This window comes from Myripristis murdjan, chromosome 4, assembly GCF_902150065.1.
Source record: "Myripristis murdjan chromosome 4, fMyrMur1.1, whole genome shotgun sequence".
Lineage (NCBI taxonomy): Eukaryota > Metazoa > Chordata > Actinopteri > Holocentriformes > Holocentridae > Myripristis > Myripristis murdjan.
The window spans coordinates 6623887-6641139 of record NC_043983.1 but is presented as its reverse complement, the minus strand read 5'-3'; the positions used below and the strand labels follow the sequence as shown (position 1 = coordinate 6641139).

The following is a 17253-nucleotide window of genomic DNA, read 5'->3' as shown; positions in this document are numbered from 1 at the left end:
TCCTCTATGAATGGCAGTAGGCACTGTGGTAAAGTAACATCTTTCATGTTGCTCCAAGCTTTTGTCTAAATTGCAAAATATGATGTATATATATAGGAAAGAGCCACAGCAACAGCATTATCAGAATATGAACATGAGTTTTAAAAAAGAACAACAAGAAGAGGAAGAATAAAAAGAAGGAAGGAAAACAAAATAAGTAAAAGCAGCGTTGGCCTATTCAAGCCCATAGCTGTGATAAGGCAAGTTTTGGAGACATAACTACACTATAACTTATAGGACATGACTTTTATTTTGTTTATCACTTAAATTAACAATATCTTGGATCATTTCAATAGAAACCTGGTATAATAGAATACAACATAGGCAACAGTAGCACTGAATATGTTAGGAATTCAAAGAGTTATGTGATGTGTGTATTACTGTTTTGATCACTGACTAGAGGTCATAGTGAACCCATTTTAATTTATCACTACATTACTACTAGCAGAAATGATCAAGTGTATGTTGTCCATATTGTCAAGGTTGTTTAGCCCTGTACCAGTCAGGCCCTTTCTTAAACCCAAGTTAGCAGGGACAGGGGACCTTCAGGACGATGATAGGAGGATACCATAGCCATTCCCATGTTCAATTATGTGTCATAAGTTGTTGCAGCAGTTTTTATGATGATACCATTTGTTACAAATATTAAGTGCAAAATTTAACCATTCTTGACCACTTCAGAATTGATAAAAAAAAAAAAAAAAAAAGGACACCAAGACCTTGAGGAACACCATGGGAAAATCCATGTTTTGATTTGCTATCGAAAACCTTTGACATTCGGAGATTTCTACAAGAATTGCATTTTTTTCAGTGATTGGATGGCGATGATTCTGTGTTGGAAATTGCACAGAAACTCCCTCTATTGTCAATAAACCTAGGAAAACCAGACATCCTCCCTCTATAGTTTGTGGCTGTAAAGTCTGATGAGGCTGTGATTCTCCTAGAGGTCACTATAGGTCATTTTATACAGTGATATCAAGCTTCTCCCTGCAATGAAATGGATACTATAGGAACTAAAGGGTTAAATGGCCTAGTGCTCAGTCACGATAAAAAAAAAATTAAATAATAATAATAATAATAATAATAATAATAATAATAATAATAATAATAATATTTGAATGAATATTTTAAATTTTATTACCGGTAATTAAGCATTTCTACCATTTAGTTATTATATTATACCTATTTTATTAGATTGTCTTATAATGAAGTATTGGTTGTATTTATTTCCGCTCCTCCTCACCACTAGGTGGCAAACGTCTTAGCCCAAAACACAAACGTCATTTCCTGTACACCGGACGTGAGCACGGGAACAGACGGAACACGTGAAAAAGAAGTAAAAACACGGCCGGGGAGATGGACAGCACGGAGGCGCCCAAAAAGCAGGACAAAGGCAAGAAAAAGAAGACGAAGAAGCCGAAGAAAGACAGCACAGCTCAAGGCGAGAATGGCGACGCCAGCGCCGCTGAGAAAGCAGAGGGCGGACAGGCTGACAGCAGCTCGCAGGGAGCCGCCTTCCCCCCCACTTTCAGCCTGTCGGAGGTCAAGAATAAACAGCGCAGACACCTCATGTTCATGAAACTCAAGCAGGAGAAAAGAAAGGTAAGTATACACAGGGAGGGAGAGTGTGGGTGGGGGGAGTAGTATGGCTGTTTTGACCTCTGACCTCCAGATGTCTGGATGGAAATGGCCTAAACAGTCTTGGAGCTGCATCAGTTGGCTTTGACTGGAAAGCTGAGACTCTTGTGGATTCAATGAGCCACATTTGGTTCATGTCTGATGATGTTTGCCCCCATAGCAGACATTTCACTGTAGTGAGGCCATTTTTTGAAGCTTGATCACTGTATAAAATGACCTATAGTGACCTCTAGGGTGATCACAGCCTCATGAAACTTTACAGCCACAAACTAGAGAGCAAGGCCATTCAGAGGAAGTCTGGTTTTCCATGGCATATTTTTGGGTTGGGGAAAAAATTCATACAGCATAGTATCACAATATTTTTGTGTCAATATTGTATCGATACATGGACACTATGTATCGATATTGTATCACCAAGGATCTGACAGAGCTGGTCAGTCTGTCTCATTTTACTGCAATAAACATGATTTAATGGAGATGAAAAGAATTAAACATTTTTTATCTTGTTAGATAAAACAGATGTCGACAGAGTTTTCTTTTGCAGCATAATTTGCAGTCGACAAAAGAAATATATCGCAGTATATGTTATCGCAGTACTTGGTATATTGCAAAATGTTGAAAATCACAATACTCACGTATTGTGAGTTAAGTTGTGAGATAATATTGTATTGTGGGGCCTCTAATGATTCCCGCCCCTAGTATATTGACAACTAATCTAATCCAATCATCTAATTGACATGAAATCTCCAAATGTCGAAAGTTTTTGATACCAAATCAAAGCATGGATTTTTCAGTGGTGTTCCACAAGGCCTTTGTGTCCTAATGTGGAATTTTTGGCCATTTATCAACCCCAAAATAGCTGCAGCAACTTCATTACATGCTCCTATCTTAATGTTCTACACCTTATACACCTTATACACTCTAAATAAATGAAAAGATAAATAGGCGCCTAAGCAAAACAAAGTGTTTACTACAGATGTATGACTAGGAAAAGGCTGGAATGATACGGGGATAAGCACATAAATGATAGCTAAAAGGGTCAACCACACTGCCCTCTTCATATATGAGCATGTAATTAAGAGCTAAATGTTGTTCCTTTCATGTTTCAGCAAAAGATGCAGCTGAAGAAAAAGAGGAGAAAAGAAAGGGAGGCTTTAGGTGACAAGGTGAGTGCTGCTGTCCCTAAGCATTTGGCATACAGTGGGTCAGAGTCTGTAAGTCTGAGTTGGCACAAGGAAAAATATTAATGTCTATCTCAGTGTTTATTAAAAACTACCGTTGAGCACTTTTTCCTAACCGTAGGCACCACCTAAAGAAGTCCCCAAAACGATAGAGAACCAGAGGGTGTACGACGAGACAACAGTCGACCCGGAGGATGAAGAGGTACCAGCTCGCTCATTCTGCCCTCCTCCTCCTCCTCTTCTCACATGATGTTTGTGGTGGATTTGCATTAAGTTGCGTCCGGTGCTGTAATTTTCAGGTTGCCTTTGATGAGGGAACTGATGAATTCTCTGCCTACTTCAACCGGCTGACTAACCCCAAAGTGCTCATCACAACATCGGACAGACCCAGGGGGGTGAGTGGCCGCTGCTGTCACATCCGTCTTGTCACAGTCTGTCAGTTTATTGTTGTCATGGATACAAACAAATGCACATATGACAGGGAAGGATACACTTCATGTCGTTATGATCCACTGGTGACAGAGGGACTGGCATGTAAACACTGAGTGGCTGATGCTTTTATATTGGTGTGCTCTGAATTATTTTCCCTCTGTGACTGCCTCTAAGAATGAAATTTATATTGCTGTGCGTGGATATTTAAAGCTACATAAACAAGCATTTGGCACCAGATCTGCTATCTAGTACTTGTAACTAATTTGCAGCATTTGTTGTAAAGCTGAACTTGGGAACATTGTGCAAGCGTTCTCTGGTGCTTTATACTAAAAGACACTGCAGTGACAGACAGAAGATTCAGATGCTGAATAGAGCGCTCTCCATGCTTGTTAGGAGACAGTGTGTACGTTTTTTTTTTATTATTTTTTTATGCAGTCCATTGAGACGTTTGCATGCTGACACCAGAATTTTATTTTATTTGGACAAAAGATGTGAGCATCTCATTAGTGGGGATGGGGCTGTGTATCCTTTGCTGCTCTGTTTTGTGATTTTTACCCTGATAAGACAGGCAGATTAATAGTATTATTAACCTGCTGGATCATCATCAGAACAGTTCAGACATTTAGTCAGTTCAGTATCGTCAGGCTGTCTGTTAGTCAGTCGCAGGCTGCACTAAATTGTCTTTGTATTTCTGAGTCAGTGAACTTGTCAGTTTATGGTCCCTTATGGCAATCACCAAACGTCTGGCAGCTAAACATGCTAAAACAAATTGTAATAGGAGTTTCTAAACCAGAGCATGGACTAGAGATAGACTTAGCAATCAGGCTGATATCTGACATGCTGAGATAATCAGCATCAGCTGATGTGTACCGTCACAAAGCCGATAGATAAAAACTGTCTGCAGACACATCTGAAGGCAGCCTGTCGTTGTGGCTGCTGTGGAACCATGTTAGCTCTCCCTCCTATCTGCCGATAAATGCTGTTGTTATGTGCATTCAATTTTTATTTATTTTTCATCCCTGAGGAAGCTTTTTTATTAAAAAGAAGTGCACTGCAGGCAGAGCGCAGATCTACTCCTGCAAACAGAGACAAAGTAGACAATAACATTAATGTTAAATAAGTATTCATTTATGTCCAGCAATTTTGTGGCTCATTTGTTATAATTAAAATGTTGAATTTAATCAGATACAAAAAAAACAACCAAAAAAACTCATCATATCTCATTATATATCAGCCATTGGCTGTGCTGCTCTCTAAATATTAGCACTGTCAGTCAACCACTGCCATTTTTAGTCAGCATTATGTACCAGATGGTGGACTGATGCTGCATAAGACAATGCATTAAAAATATAGAGATTTATATAAGATTTGACTGTTAGTGTATCAGTTCAAGATACTTTTCTGGGATTTCCTACACCTTCACACTGAATCATTCATCCTGATGTGGTGAATTCCAGCCATCTCAGGTCTCACATAAAATCCTTTTTTTTTATACCTAGGATTTGAATTTATCTGTTTGACACATTGTTGTTGTGTTTGTTTCAGAGGACGGTGCGGTTCTGTGAGCAGCTGGCCACAGTAATCCCAGACGCCCATGTGTACTACAGAAGAGGCTTGGCCTTGAAGAGAATTATCCCGCAGTGTGTTGCCAGGGGCTTCACATATCTCATGGTGATCAACGAGGATCGCAAAGTGCCCAGTATCCTTTGAAGCAGACGTTTTAGAAGACGAGGATGATGCCGATACAGAGCTTTGTCATAAGTGGTGTTTTTATTCAGCAGTCAGTCCACTGTTGTAACATGAAAGTAGCGCAGATCTGTTTTCAAGGTTTCTCTTTTGACTGTGTTAGCGGAGGTTTTCCTGCAGTGTGACCTCTCTAATGTTGGCTTTCCCCAACACCACATTAAGATGGCATGGTTCTCTGCCACCTCCCCGATGGGCCCACGGCACACTTCAAAGTCAGCAGTGTTCGACTACGCAAGGAAATGAAGGTAAGTCAGCATAAATAAAATCTTTTCTTTTCCCAGTTAAATGTTTTAGTTCTGAGGAAAGAGAGCCTGTGTTTTTTTGTTGTTGTTTTTGTTTTTTTTAAGTTGCCTGCCACTGTCCTTGAAGGAATTAGTATTTGATTGAATTGCTACAGTCAGCTCCAAGGCTCAGTAGTGAAACCATAACAGCACAGCCCTGTTAATGGCTGATCCCAGTATAAATACCAATGAAATGTACTCTTTTCTCTTTGTAGAGGCGAGGCAAGGATCCAACCATGCACAGCCCAGAGGTGATCCTCAACAACTTCTCCACGCGTCTGGGCCACACGATTGGCCGTCTGTTTGCTGCGCTTTTCCCACACGACCCTCAGTTTGTGGGCCGGCAGGTCGCCACCTTCCACAACCAGAGAGACTTCGTCTTTTTCAGATTCCACAGGTGAATATATGAACTGAACTGCATGAGGAGAGTGGAGCAAAGCTTGATATTACAAAAAGTATCATTCTGAGAACTGGTATTGAAATTGACATGTATTGACAAGCTGTGCCCGGCCTTATGGTCAGATTTTCATATCAAACGTTGTTAATATATTCCTCGAGTGACTGACCATCCCCAGGTGGAAAGAAATCACAACCAGTTGGCTCGGTGATTTATTTCTGAAAATAGTGCAAAGACCTGATGTTTCTTGAGCCCAGGGGAAATTGTCCAACATACCCAGTTAAAAAATTTCCTTTGAATCTGTCTTCCATGTGCGCACCCTTTTCACATATGCCACATCATTCCCAGCCCATATCTTCTTCACAGTTGTGCCTGAAGATTCTGATAGAGTGATATGAGAACTGATATGAGTTATGCGTGGAAGAACCAATAAATAGCTTGTTGCATATCTAAAGGTACATCTTCAAGAATGAGAAGAAAGTTGGCATTCAAGAGCTCGGACCCCGCTTCACCCTCAAACTGCGCTCGCTACAGAAAGGCACCTTCGACTCAAAGTTTGGAGAGTATGAGTGGGTTCTCAAGGTGAGTCTCCATCTTTTTGAAATGACAAGAAATACAAGCAGCACAGGCATGGCAGTGTAGTCTTCTAACTGAGACATCAGGCCTCATCACTGTACACACACACACACACGTGATATTTGTTTGAATGTGTGTAGCCAACATCTTTGCAGCCAAGTGTTAGTCTCTCATTCATAAATATTTGCTCTGGAAAGTGCTGTAGTGACAATCCCATTTTGTTCCAAGCATTTTTTTTTTTTAAGATAAATGTGACTCGAAATAGGAGATTGGCTCAACCACAATTATTCACAAATGTCACAGACTTTTCTGGTAAAGCTAAACTTTTTTCTCTGTGTTTTCAGCGCCATGAAATGGATGCCTGCAGAAGAAAGTTCCAGCTTTGAATATGTAGTAATGGATGTCCTTCATGGTCAGACATGGGTTCTCTCATCCGTTACCCACGATGTCACAGCTGCTTGTGTGTGTGTGCACAAATGGACTGTATGACGGACGTCTCAGTTTGACAGCAGCCAGGTGGAAATGGTCACACTTTGACACCAATTTGAGATTTGACTCTGAATCGTGGATGCCATCATATTGCTGTAGGCTCACATTTGCCTCTGAATTTGTGTCTGCATTGCTTTTGGGACTGGGCTGCGTCCAGATGAGTTAATTACTGGAATTTCAGTGCAGTTCTAGGGATGCGATTCCAAAGATCACATTTCATGAAACAAAATCACCTTGCGTCCACACTTTTGTACACTTTGTGTCCTGTAGGTAGATTTCTTAAATCTGCTCAACTTTTTCACAGCCTCTCTTTGTTACCAGTGTGTGCATCGTGGCTAGGCTGCATCCACAATGTAATTCAGAATCACATTGTGAGCCTGTCTGCACTCTCATCTGAATTTTAAAAGGTGTGCACCAAGGACTATTACTCGTGGCCAGATGATTTGTGTCTTTGAAACCTGTACACATAATCGTACACAATAACAGTGTGGACCTGCTCTAATTACTGTTATATTAGGTTCATATTTGTATCCACACCTCTGCTTAAAGCTCCCCTCCACTGATTGATGTCTCCTGTCATTTTCAAACTGTTTGAGAGAGCTAAGTGATGTATGATTCTGACAGCCTCAGTCAAAATGAGTGGAAATACAGGCGCCACATCACATATGCAGGGTAATTTTTTTTTTTCCCTTCAACCTGCCAACACCAGAGTCTGTGTTGCCTGTAGCTGTGTGCCAGCTGTGGTTTCTGATGAGATTTCAAAGAGGCTACTTTGGAAAATGGGTGTGAAAGCATATTATGAGACAAGTGTAACCATGGCCAGTTTTGACGTGTCAGCAGAGGGACTCTTGTACCGTCGACATCTGACAACATATTTAACAGGTTTGTAAATGCAAGTAATTTCATACTAATAAAACATGTACATACAAGATTGAAATAGCTTCATTTATTCTTAAAGTCAGACATGAAAATTTAACAATTTATAAAGGCACAAGAGTGTGTGAGTGTGTGTGAGAGCATGTTAGTTCCTTTTAAGCAAGTATATTAAGACATTTGTGTCTCAAGCACCTGAACATGTTTCCTTATGAGATGTTAACAAGGTAAAGGTAAAAAATAAAATAAAATAAAAAATAAAGTTAGTTGGCAGTCCCCAAATTCCCTGACACTCAGATGATTTCCACTCCATGGTGCTGCTCCTGCACGCCTGTACCACAAGGCACCACAAAGTCAGAAACCTGCAGACACAGACATTACTGCATTAGTAAAAGGTTACCTAAGTGCTACGTTTCATCAAGTTATGACTTTTAAATGACCCTTTTAATGCCACCCAAGCCTGAACTATAAAATCTGCTTTGCAAATGAGATGTGTGAAAGTTCAATCTGTGATCAGAATAATTGTACGATTTAGCCCACTTCCAAACAGGAGAATCAAACTGACTTTAAGAGAGCACGTCTTCTATCCAGCTGGATTCAAAACCTCTTGTGTCCTTGTGTTTACGTAATTACAGATTAAAATCACTATCACCAGCATATAGCATAATCTTTTCCACAGTTATCGGTCTCACTTTCTAATCTGCTTTGTGAAATATCTCCTGACTTTTACAGGCACTGGCTGTAACATAAAACCTTATAAGACCTCTATTAGAGAGGGGCACTAAGTAACATTTTGCTGCCCCACAGCTCATAATGACCATAATGGATCTGCAGAGTGAAAGGACACCCAGCCAGTTTCACATTCTAAAAATGAAAATTAAAGCTATAATCTATCAATACCAATGATTAAAAGTTTTTCTGGGTGCTGCAATCAAAACTCACAGCTGTTTACCATTTTTGTGGGAATAAAACTCAGTTGCTGGCATTTGCTCTATTAGCCGGCTTACTCCTTTATTGTGTAAATCTTATTTTTTTCCCCAACAACTGCTGGATATTGTCACTAAAGAGGCTTTGCGGGAGATCAGTTCTATCAGTGTTATTGCAAAACCTACACATCTCCAAAGATGGTAACAAATAGATGAGGGAAAGGTAATAGCTTATGTAATAAATAAGTAAATGGTTACCCCTAAAATGAAAATCTTGTCATTATCTATTCAGTCATGGTCACTTGAAATACAAGGGAAGTTTGTATATCAAGGTAACGCATAAACAATTAAATAGGCTACTTCTGATTAATTGTACTTTCAACCATTGATGACGGAATTACAAGCTGATCAGGAGCACATGAATGCAGCAAATATTTTCTGTCTGATGAGGTGTAGAGCACAAACCTAGTTTGAAAACATCTGGAAAATAATACAACTAATACTGTATTTTGGAGCTACAGTGCTCTGATTTATCATCACAACACTTTGAATATGCCATTTGGGATACTTTTATGTTTGTTTTTGTTTGTTTTTTTGGTGGTGGTGGTGGTCTGCAATCACGACAGTTTTGAAGGCTGCTGCGGAGCTGCCCTAGCTCGCCGAATTACACCCCCCTTTCGAATAAAGTGGACGTAAATAGGTGGACAGTCTCTTCAGGGAGTACATATGTGCAAATTGAAGATTAAAATCATACATGATTCATTACAAACCGAAGAACAGACGGGTGTAAAGACATGCTTGGGTGTTTGCGTCTACCACAACATACATGGAGGGTCCATTTGCCCCAAAAACTACATTAGACAACAGGGAAGGCAAGGCCTACGTGTCTCCAGAGCAAGGTTATTATAGTTTACTAAAAAAAAAAAAAAAAAAAAAACTAAAACTTGGTCTGAAAAAAAAAAAAAAAAAACTAAAACAAACAGAAAATGACTTAAGTTTTAGTCTTTTTCAGTTCAATCACAGCACAACAGACATGAGGAGGAGTTGGTGCTGATGTTTATTGAGACTGACAGGGAGTCAGCAGTCTTCACAAAGTGTTGGGTTTGGATTTGAAAGACAAAAACTAATGAAAAATGCAAAACTGTGACTACACTAACTCTGCTCCATAGTGAAGCATCATATCATGATGTGGTCAGACAACACTATGGGGGAACGAGTGCATCGGCTGAAACTGTACGGGGTAACTATAGCATGACCTCGGCTGCAGATGAGGAGTCAGCACGGTGTACTCACACAGGCAGAGAGGTGCTGGAGAGAGGCTGCTGGCGGCTATAGGAAGGAGCAGACTTTCTGTGGTCTGAACGGGTTGGTGCTGGACGACATGCCGGTGAGCAAGGGGTCCTGATGGGCGTTTTGAAGGCAAAACTGCTGCAGGTCAGCCGCGGCCTGGGACACCTGTGGAAACAAAGGGGTGGCCCTTAATACACTCATATCACTAAACACACACACACACACACACACACACACACACACACACACACACACACACACACACACACACCGTGGTTCGTCAAGTGTAACAGCATCTACCGGGCGACACAGACTGCTTAACACTGACAGTATGAACAAAGAGAGACACCGACTCGAAATGAAGTCGCCGTCGCTTAACCGACACTTTTAACACAACACGCCCTTAGTGAACTTCACGCTAGCTCAAACCTGCCTTTACTCTGTTTATGCTCGCTTCCAGCCGGAGCTGTTGGACGACTTTCTTCATCGCTATGATATTGGACGAGCCGGACATTGTTCCAAAAAAAAATTCAAGGACCGTAGTCTTGCGGTAAAGTATGAAAAAAACTTTGAAGTCCGAATTCGTCGATAGTTCTTCCTCAATGTTGCGTTTCCGGTGTCCTTAAAGGCGTGTCGACGAGTGCTGCCTTCAAATGATCTTCCGACGAGCGGACTTCTCAAGAGTCGAGGTTGTAAAGTCGACTTGACGCGTTCAGTTTGTTTTTGCTGCAATAAATAATCACTAAATGCACCATGTGGCGAAGGTACTTTTAGGTGCCGTTGATATACTTGAGAATTTAAGGAAATTATGTAGCGTAGATTTATAATGAAGACGAAGCGTTCACAACACTTTTAATTTGTGCTTTTTAGTTTTTTTTTATTTGAAATTGTTATATACATCACCTTTTCCATCAGTTGTTGTGTCTTCTCTAATGTAAATCTCACATGTCGGTAACGTGGCAAGGTATCACAGAAAATTCAGTCTTTTGTTTTTAAAAAGGTAACGTCCATCTTTACTACAATTTCGAGAGTACCCGAAAGGCGGCATGACTTTTGGTATATCTCAATTGCGACAGCTGCTGGTTTAAATGCTTCAATGCACGCGACTGAATTGGAAGTATTATCGTACAAGCCAATATTTTAAAAAGCAAGGCTAAAAAACCTCACAGTATGCTTACGTTTGACTCATATTTAATTTTTTTTTTTATTATTATTAATAGTGTTTTTATTTAATTTATAATGGGAAATAAACTAAAATTTCCCTTTGCTATGTAATACTAAGACTACAACCAAACATGAGAAGAATGAATAACATTTTATTTAGGCTACGTGGGAGCTCTGGGTACAGAGCACTCTCCCTCAGGATGCATGCATCATGAACAGACCTAGGCTACTTCACAACACAGTTTGTGATGAAGAGGTCAGCGTCGCCCACAAGTTGGATGTTTTCCTACATGGTGCACAGTAGATTGGTCCACTCCTATATTTTCACCAACACTTCGGTAGAAAATCCCTGATGCATAGAAGCACAGAGCTATAAGGATCAATAGATTGTCCTTCATCACTTTTGTTCACTGACCTTCAGTCTTTTTGGAGTGTGGTAATATCTATTTATCATCTTATACTGTGTAAACTTTCCTCTCACTTCCTTTACATCATTTCCACAATCTGCCCAAATATTCAAATATTCCTTGTTCAAAGTCTGTGTTCATGTCCCTTCAGAGGGATTTTTAACCAAAGTCACACCAGACCACTACTGTGTGTTTGCTACCTTTTAGGATTAAACACCAAGAAAGGGTAAAAACATTTCCCTTCATCCTCTTTACTTCTCCCTGCAGGCTTTTGTCAGAGGTGGCCTTCCTCTTTGTCTTGGCTGACCTCAACAAAATATCCTTTGACACAAAGAAATCCACCTGAGACACTCACATAGAACACATCAGGGCAACATCAATCACACACACACAAGTGATGTTTCCAGTTAACCCTCTGAGATCCCTTGGTACATTTTTGGTATTTTGTGTTTTACACTATATTGCCAAAAGTATTCGCTCGTCTGCCTTCACACACATATGAACGTGAGTGACATCCCAATCTTAAACCTTAGGATTTAATATGATGTCGGCCTATCGTCTGCAGCTCGAACAGCTTCAACACTTCTAGGAAGGCTTTCCACAAGGTTTAGGAGTGTGTTTATGGCAGTGGTTCTCACACTTTTTTGTCATTCCCCACTTTGGACAGGGCATTGTCAAGCCCCACCTGCCCGTATCGCCCCAACAGAATGGTGAACCAGGCCTTTTTTTTTACTCAAAATTTATTGAAATAACGAACGTAAAGCAGGCCTAAATCACACCAGTTCAAAATTAGAGAAAATAAAAGTGCATGTCAATCTTTGCCTCAAAAGACAGTTCCAAAATGCCAGTTGTGTCATCACTTTTCAGTTGACTGTAACATGGGAATATAAGAGTCCAAGTGAACATAAGAATTCAAGTGAATCCTACTAGTGAACATAAGGGTCTCACACATCACTGCATTAGTGGCTGCAGTGGGCCTGTCTTGCACGGCACAGTTTTTCAAAACGGGGTTGCAGGTTTGAAACTGCCACTCTCAAATCATGTTCAATATGGAGCTGGGATCTGTACTTTGTTTTCAGTGCTGCAACAGCTGAGAAGCTAACTTCGCAGAGATAAGATGTTGCAACGGGGAGAAGAATACCCACAGCTCTCTGGCCGATGGCAGCATACTCCCTTTCCACCCTAAGTCAGAATTCATCCAGTGTCTGAGTTGTAAACCTCAGCCTCAAAGTCGTGTCACAGGTCATCTCAATGAATTGGTTCTCTTCAACAGACCTAAAGTCAGCAAATCAATATTTGGTGTGTCCACCCTTTGCCTTTAGGTACTGTTGCACACCGTTTTTGAAGGAAATTGGTCTCGGAGGGCTACATCCAATTCCTTTGACCTCATTGCTTGGTTTCTGCTCTGATGTACACTGTCAGCTGTCAGACCTTATATAGACAGGTGTGTGCCATTCCAAATCATGTTCAATCAACTGAATTTACCACAGGAGGACTCAAATCAAGTTGTAGAAGCATCTCAAGGATGATCAGTGGAAACTGGATGCACCTGAGCTCAATTTTGAGCATCATAGCAAAGGGTGTGAATACTTATGTACCTATTATGTTTAAATGTTTACATTTTTAATAAATTTACAAAAATGTCTGAAAACATGTTTTCACTTTGTCATTATGGGCTATTTCGTGTAGATTTTTTAAAAGAAATACTCAAATCAGTTTTAGAATAAGTCTGTAACCTAACAACATGTGGAAACCGTGAAGGGGTGTGAATACTTTCTGATAGAACTGTATATGACTGGCTTTGAGGGTCTACTGTGACTTTTCTTAAAGTGCTTGGGCCTAGATGTTAGTGTGCTGTTGCAGCACAGGTCTGTGTGAGTGTTTTGACATTCATTCTGTGCAGAGGCAATGAAAGTGTGCAGTGTGCAGAGGGCCACACACGTGCACCATTTGGGATGACTTGCAAAAATGAGTTCTGTAAAACTTCTGCACCTTCTTCAATACGTGAAGTTACTCCAGCTGTGTCACACGGGGAGAAGACGGTGCAGTGGGCTCTCAGTTTTGCATAGCAGTACGTGAAATCTGCTGAATGATGAGGACATTGTGTTGAAAGTGTTGTGTAGCCTCTGTAGTTGTTTGCGCCCTCTCAGTTTAGCATGGAGGTTGAGAAGGTTGATGCATTGGCCGGGAATCGAACCCGGGCCTCCCGCGTGGCAGGCAAGAATTCTACCACTGAACCACCAATGCTTGATGAAAAAGTTTATGTAGGCCTCAGGGCCAAACTTTCAGGCACAAACGCATGTCTGCTGTGACACAGTAGATCAGGGGTGTCAAACTGGTGCCATGGAGGGCCGAGAGGCTGCAGGTTTTCATTCCAACCGAAAACTCCACCAGGTGATTTCACTGATTACCTCACCTTCAAGCAGAGAGGAGGAACCAATCAGTGAAATCACCTGGTGGAGTTTTCAGTTGGAATGAAAACCTGCAGCCTCTCGGCCCTCCATGGCACCAGTTTGACACCCCTGCAGTAGATAGATAGATAGATTATACTTTATTGATCCCAACCAGGGAAATTCTGGTGTTCCAGCAGCAACAATAGAAACATATAATAAAGTAAAAAAAAAAAAAAAAATAGAATACAAGCTAAATATATACAATAAAGACTATAAAGGCTAAAAACTAAAAATATAGCCTACAATAAGGGCTAACCAAAGAAAAAGAGATATGAGATGTGAAATATACAGATGGTAATGAATATGAAATATACAGATGGAATAGAAGTATATACATGACTGTATCGATAAGGAGAGTTAGCATGAAACCACGAAACCAAGAACCAAGTGGCAGAACCCAACGCCCGGTACTGGGATTCAGGAACTAACCGACTTGATTCGGCCTCTTAAGGAATCATCACTTCCCCTCCAGTCTGAAAAACAGTGTGAATGTATATTAACCTAGGATGTAATATATAGATAATAAATAATAAATAAACAGTTAAGGTGCTGGGTAGTGGAGTGTTAAAAACAGAACTATACAGCAGACAGATGCAAGTCTCTGTCTGACAGATGTGATTTGTTGTACAGTGTGATGGCTTGTGGCAGGAATGATTTCCTGTATCTGTCCCTTCGACAGCGGAGCTGTAACACTCTGTTGGAGAAGGAGCTCCGCTGTCTGTCCAGTGTGTGGTGGAGAGGGTGATCAGGGTTATCCATGATTGATAACAGTTTATTCAGTGTCCTCCTCTCCACCACAGCCTCCACAGTGTCCACTTTGCAGCCAATCACGGAGCAAGCCCTCCTGATCAGTTTGTTGAGTCTGTTGGTGTCACTGGCTCCGATGCTGCTCCCCCAACAGATCACAGCGAAGACGAGTACGCTGGCCACAACAGACTGATAGAACATCTCCAACATCTTGCTGCACACGTTGAAGGATCTCAGCTTCCTCAGGAAGTAGAGTCTGCTCATCCCCTTCTTGTAGACAGCGTCGGTGTTGGATTTCCAGTCCAGTCTGTTGTTTATTTTGATGCCCAGGTACTTGCAGTATATACAAAAACAGTAGATATAAGGCCTGTTTCCACCACCGGAACTTCAGGGTAATTTTACGGGGCCGGGGCTGTTGACACGTGTCTCCACCACCGGAGCTGCCTCGAAGGATAGAGTTCCTGAACTTTTACAGGGGCTAAAAAAAGGCCCTGCCACGGGGAAGAGACTCTGAGCGGCCCCGAAAAACTCCTGGGTGGGCCTTGGGGTTTATTTGGTGCTGATTGGATTTAGTCATGTAGCCCTCAGAGCCAAACTTTCAGGCACAAACACATGTCTCTGCTGTGACACAGTAGATACTGTGTGTGAATGGAGCTGCAAGCAGCGGTTAAGCACTCCAAGTACCGAGGAATTTGACCGCAGTGAAGCGCTCCCAGCTGGGCTGAGTAGCGCCACATGTTGCACGGGTCCTTCCAGTGGCAAGACAAGCTAGCGCACCAAGTTTGGTGGCAGTGGTACAGGTTGTTACATCGTCCAGCCATGCAGTTATCATGTTTGTGGGCACATGGCGTCCTGTTCATTTTACACTTTGCAGGTCCTCTAATAACGCCTCAGTGGCTTAGTGATGCCTCAAGGTGAGTGTCGTCAAAATCAGACGACTCAGTTTAAGTGTCGTGGAAATCGGAACAGCGGCCTGTGACCTTTGTTTGACGAGCACTTTTACCAGTTGCATATAGTCAGAAATTGCTGCGTGCATCCAGAAACTGGAATAGGCTTCTATCAGCCTGCAAGGTTTTGGGGAAAAAGTCACGTAGTGGAAGCGGCACAACCCTGAAAAAAGCAAAGTATGAAGAGTACAAAGAAAGAAGAGGAAGATGACGAAAAAGAAAATGTTGAAAACAACAGGGTTTCAAGCACGTTGTGCTTTTAACAACTGCAGATAGCCAAAGATTTGCTGTGTGTGCATTTGGAAACTGGAATAGGCTCCAAACGTCCTGCAAAATTTGAAAAAAAAAAAAAAAAAGGTCATGCAGGGCAAGCGAGTGAACCCTTGAAAAAGTAGTGCGTAAAGAAAACAAAGAAAGAAGAAGAAGACGACGAAGAAGACGGTGTAGAAAAACCACAGGGTCCCAAGAGCTTTGTGCTTTGATCGAGTGTATTTCCCAATGGGACGTATTGTGCATGGTTGAAAGAAGTCAGGATGGCCGAGCGGTCTAAGGCGCTGCGTTCAGGTCACAGTCTCCCCTGGAGGCGTGGGTTCGAATCCCACTTCTGACAGTCTGCGTTTTGTACAGGAGCTGGAACCAGTCAAGTGTTATCAGTGGCCCTGAAATTAGCTTGTGCTGGTGTGAATTATAAGATGCAATCTGTGGGCTATAAGGATATTGGAAAATGTGTCAAGAAGTGGTCATCATCAGCGCTCGGAGGGAGAAACCAAAAACTGTACAACTAGTGTATGACAAATCGTACTGTGAAACACCAGTGAATCCACACTTTACAGGTTGTTTTGTAATGAAAAATATATGATCTGAAGCAGTGGCGGTTCTGCCCATGTTGCCGCCCTGGGCGAAATTACTGCCTTGCGCCCTACCGTTCTAGCCCCGCGCACAAACTTCCAAGCGATAACGGCCGCTACCGGTGCCCCTCTGGCGGCTAGACGCGCCCCTCCCAGAGCAGGGGCGCCAACACCTGCACAAATACTTTTTTTGGAAAAATACTTTTTATACGGACAAAATCTTGTTTGCATAAAAAAAGCCACCGGTCAGCATCAGGCGGGCCGGCCGCGGCACCGGCTTGATGCTTACAGGTGCTGCGCCCACCCGGTCAGGTCTGCCGGATCTGACAGGTGAGCGGCGCACACATACTGCCATCCTCTCATTATAAATCAACTTTTGTTCATACGCGGCTGCAGCAGCACAACGGACAATGACACAGACAACATGGTTGATTATTGACTGCGCAATGCGGCCATTCGCCGGTAATTGCGGCATCAGGCGAGCCTACCTACTGGTTTACATATGCAAGCACAATACATGTGTGTTTGCTTAGACCCCAATATTAGACGAGGGCGTTTTTTTCAGGGCATTTTCAATGGAAAAAATATTGTCTTATATTCAGATGAATACGGTAATAGAAAACTGCTTTGCAGTGAGGATAATTTTTTTTTTTTTTTTGCTCTCATGCCGCCCCCCACGTGACATGAATATATGCCGCCCCGGGCGGCTGCCCGCTTCGCCCGTGCCTAAAACCACTACTGATCTGAAGTTAATCAAATACAGGGGGGAAATTAAAAAAAAACAAAAAACTCCCACTAAAGATCTCTACAATGCCCATA

General features: G+C 41.8%; 2 protein-coding genes and 2 non-coding genes across 4 annotated transcripts; 2 read left to right on the top strand and 2 right to left on the bottom strand.

Moving 5' to 3' along the window:
* Nucleotides 1-1322: 1322 nt before the first annotated feature.
* On the top strand, nt 1323-7710 carry rpf1 (ribosome production factor 1 homolog). The gene is made up of 9 exons (XM_030050103.1): nt 1323-1641; nt 2787-2843; nt 2980-3060; nt 3158-3253; nt 4836-4989; nt 5199-5281; nt 5533-5714; nt 6170-6296; nt 6635-7710. Exons 1-9 carry the CDS (start codon nt 1396-1398, stop codon nt 6674-6676), a joined length of 1068 nt encoding a protein of 355 aa, XP_029905963.1. The 5' UTR covers nt 1323-1395; the 3' UTR covers nt 6677-7710.
* On the bottom strand, nt 7711-10500 carry LOC115358224 (guanine nucleotide-binding protein G(I)/G(S)/G(O) subunit gamma-5). Its single transcript, XM_030050104.1, has 3 exons — nt 10302-10500; nt 9872-10033; nt 7711-8014 (listed from the first exon to the last, which is right to left on the bottom strand). The coding sequence occupies exons 1-2, from the start codon at nt 10380-10382 to the stop codon at nt 9908-9910; spliced, it is 207 nt and encodes a 68-aa protein (XP_029905964.1). The 5' UTR covers nt 10383-10500; the 3' UTR covers nt 7711-8014; nt 9872-9907.
* A 3115-nt stretch (nt 10501-13615) lies between these two features.
* On the bottom strand, nt 13616-13686 carry trnag-gcc (transfer RNA glycine (anticodon GCC)). Its single transcript has one exon. It is a non-coding gene; the product is annotated as a tRNA-Gly (tRNA).
* A 2427-nt stretch (nt 13687-16113) lies between these two features.
* On the top strand, nt 16114-16196 carry trnal-cag (transfer RNA leucine (anticodon CAG)). The gene has a single exon. It is a non-coding gene; the product is annotated as a tRNA-Leu (tRNA).
* The last annotated feature ends 1057 nt before the right edge of the window (nt 16197-17253 follow it).

Coding starts and splice junctions, on each gene's coding strand:
- LOC115358224 (XM_030050104.1), bottom strand. CDS start 10,382: ATGTCCGGCTCGTCCAATATCATAGCGATGAAGAAAGTCGTCCAACAG. Junction 10,034..10,301: donor CGAGCATAAACAGAGTAAAG/GCAGGTTTGAGC, acceptor TTGTTTCCACAG/GTGTCCCAGGCCGCGGCTGA.
- rpf1 (XM_030050103.1), top strand. CDS start 1,396: ATGGACAGCACGGAGGCGCCCAAAAAGCAGGACAAAGGCAAGAAAAAG. Junction 5,282..5,532: donor GACTACGCAAGGAAATGAAG/GTAAGTCAGCAT, acceptor TTCTCTTTGTAG/AGGCGAGGCAAGGATCCAAC. Junction 6,297..6,634: donor AGTATGAGTGGGTTCTCAAG/GTGAGTCTCCAT, acceptor CTGTGTTTTCAG/CGCCATGAAATGGATGCCTG.